Raw genomic sequence first — 1,639 nt, forward strand, 5'->3', positions numbered from 1 at the left:
CACAAAGGCTATAGCTTTACTCACTCCACCATGATCCCCTAGATTAGCCCCTATTAAGCCTCCTACTATCATTTGCGTAACAAACATTTGTATTCCCCCAAAAATCAGCAGCCGTCTTCGGCCAACTTTATCGACAATCAGCATTGACAGGGTAGTGGTAGCAATTGCAACAGACGCTGTCACAACAGCAGACAGAAGAGCTGCACTTTCCCCTAGTCCAATCGTTCGAAACAGGACAGGAGCATAGAATGCAATGACATTGATTCCTGTCACTTGTTGGAAGAATGGTATCGCTATGGACATGACAAGTTGAGGCCTATATTTTCTTTGTATAATGTTCTTGAAAGGGTGTTTGATAGGTTTTGCAATTTCACTGGCTAAGATAAGATCATCAAGTTCTGCTTGTACATCATCAGTGCCTCTGACTCTTTGCAGCATTCTTTTAGCTTTTTCGCGATCATTCGTGCGTTGAATCAAGCTGTTGGGGGTATCTGGGAGGAACAACGCACCTAATGTTAACATGGATGCTGGAACTGCAGCCATAGCTAGTGAGACTCTCCATCCCCACCCACCTTTGACCTTCTGAGTGCCATAATTTACAAGGTTTGCTATTAAAACTCCAATATTTACACTTAGTTGAAAGCTATTGTTGAATCCTCCTCTGTATTTGGTTGGTGCCATTTCTGACAGATACAATGGTGCAGCCTGCAAAGTTGTGAAAACAGACATAGGCTTTTAGCTAAAAAGATAGTCGATTGAGCTGGTTTAGTCTCAAAAAGGAAAAAGAATGGTAAATTGGTTAATGCCGGGGAAGTCCTAGAGTTTTCATTTTAAGACCTAGTTTATATCCTAGAGTGAAAATATAGGACGTTCATCTACTAGTAGAGAATCAATGCCTACATTTCCTTTTAATTGACTGTGTTCCACTAGTTATTGAGTTTAAGAACGAAAACTTTTGGCACATATCAAAAGTTTCTATGAACCTGTGATCTTTAACATGTCGCGACATTAAGAATAAATTGGAAGTATTTCTAGATAGGAAAAAGTATAATTTGTTTTTGAATCTACTAAAAGAAACCATCCCCTTTTTACCTGATTGGAATTTTGAGAACTCTTCGTTTTCTTTAGAAGAGTGAAAATATAGAACATGTGTAGCTTTAGAACTGCTTTCATTTCATTTTAAAGATCGAAGATACGGAGTTTAAAAATGAAAGACTTTAGGCATATTTCTATGCTTATGTGATCATCTATAGTAAAATCAGAGTTTAAAGCATTTCAAAATAGGGAAATGTGCAATTCTTTTTGGAATAGACCGAAAAGGATGTAACAAATGAAGATAACTTTACCTGATTCGCTAAACCAACACCAACACCTAATAAAACTCTGCCAAGTATAAGCATATAGATATTAGAAGCAGCTCCACCAAGTGTTGCACCAGCCAGGAAGTTAGCTCCACCAAGAAGGATTGACGCTTTTCGACCAAATGCTCTGGTGACTGATGAGGCAAAAAAACTAGAAAAAAGACCAGCTACATATAGGGACGATGTGAATGATGTCAACAAATGGCTGTCAAATTTGCAGTAGTTGCTAATTTCTTTGTCTTCTTTCATCTTAATGTACACATCATGGAAGAACTTTT

The 1,639-nt window shown here is 38.0% G+C and overlaps 1 protein-coding gene across 1 annotated transcript; it reads right to left on the bottom strand.

Moving 5' to 3' along the window:
• Positions 1-6: 6 nt before the first annotated feature.
• Positions 7-1,634, bottom strand: LOC124890755 (hexose carrier protein HEX6-like; the record flags this gene model as incomplete). Its single annotated transcript, XM_047402557.1, has 2 exons — positions 7-705; positions 1,347-1,634. Coding segments are annotated over 2 exons (987 nt in total), but the record flags the coding sequence as incomplete, so codon positions are not given.
• Between the last annotated feature and the right edge of the window lie 5 nt (positions 1,635-1,639).

This window comes from Capsicum annuum, unplaced genomic scaffold, assembly GCF_002878395.1.
Source record: "Capsicum annuum cultivar UCD-10X-F1 unplaced genomic scaffold, UCD10Xv1.1 ctg23933, whole genome shotgun sequence".
Lineage (NCBI taxonomy): Eukaryota > Viridiplantae > Streptophyta > Magnoliopsida > Solanales > Solanaceae > Capsicum > Capsicum annuum.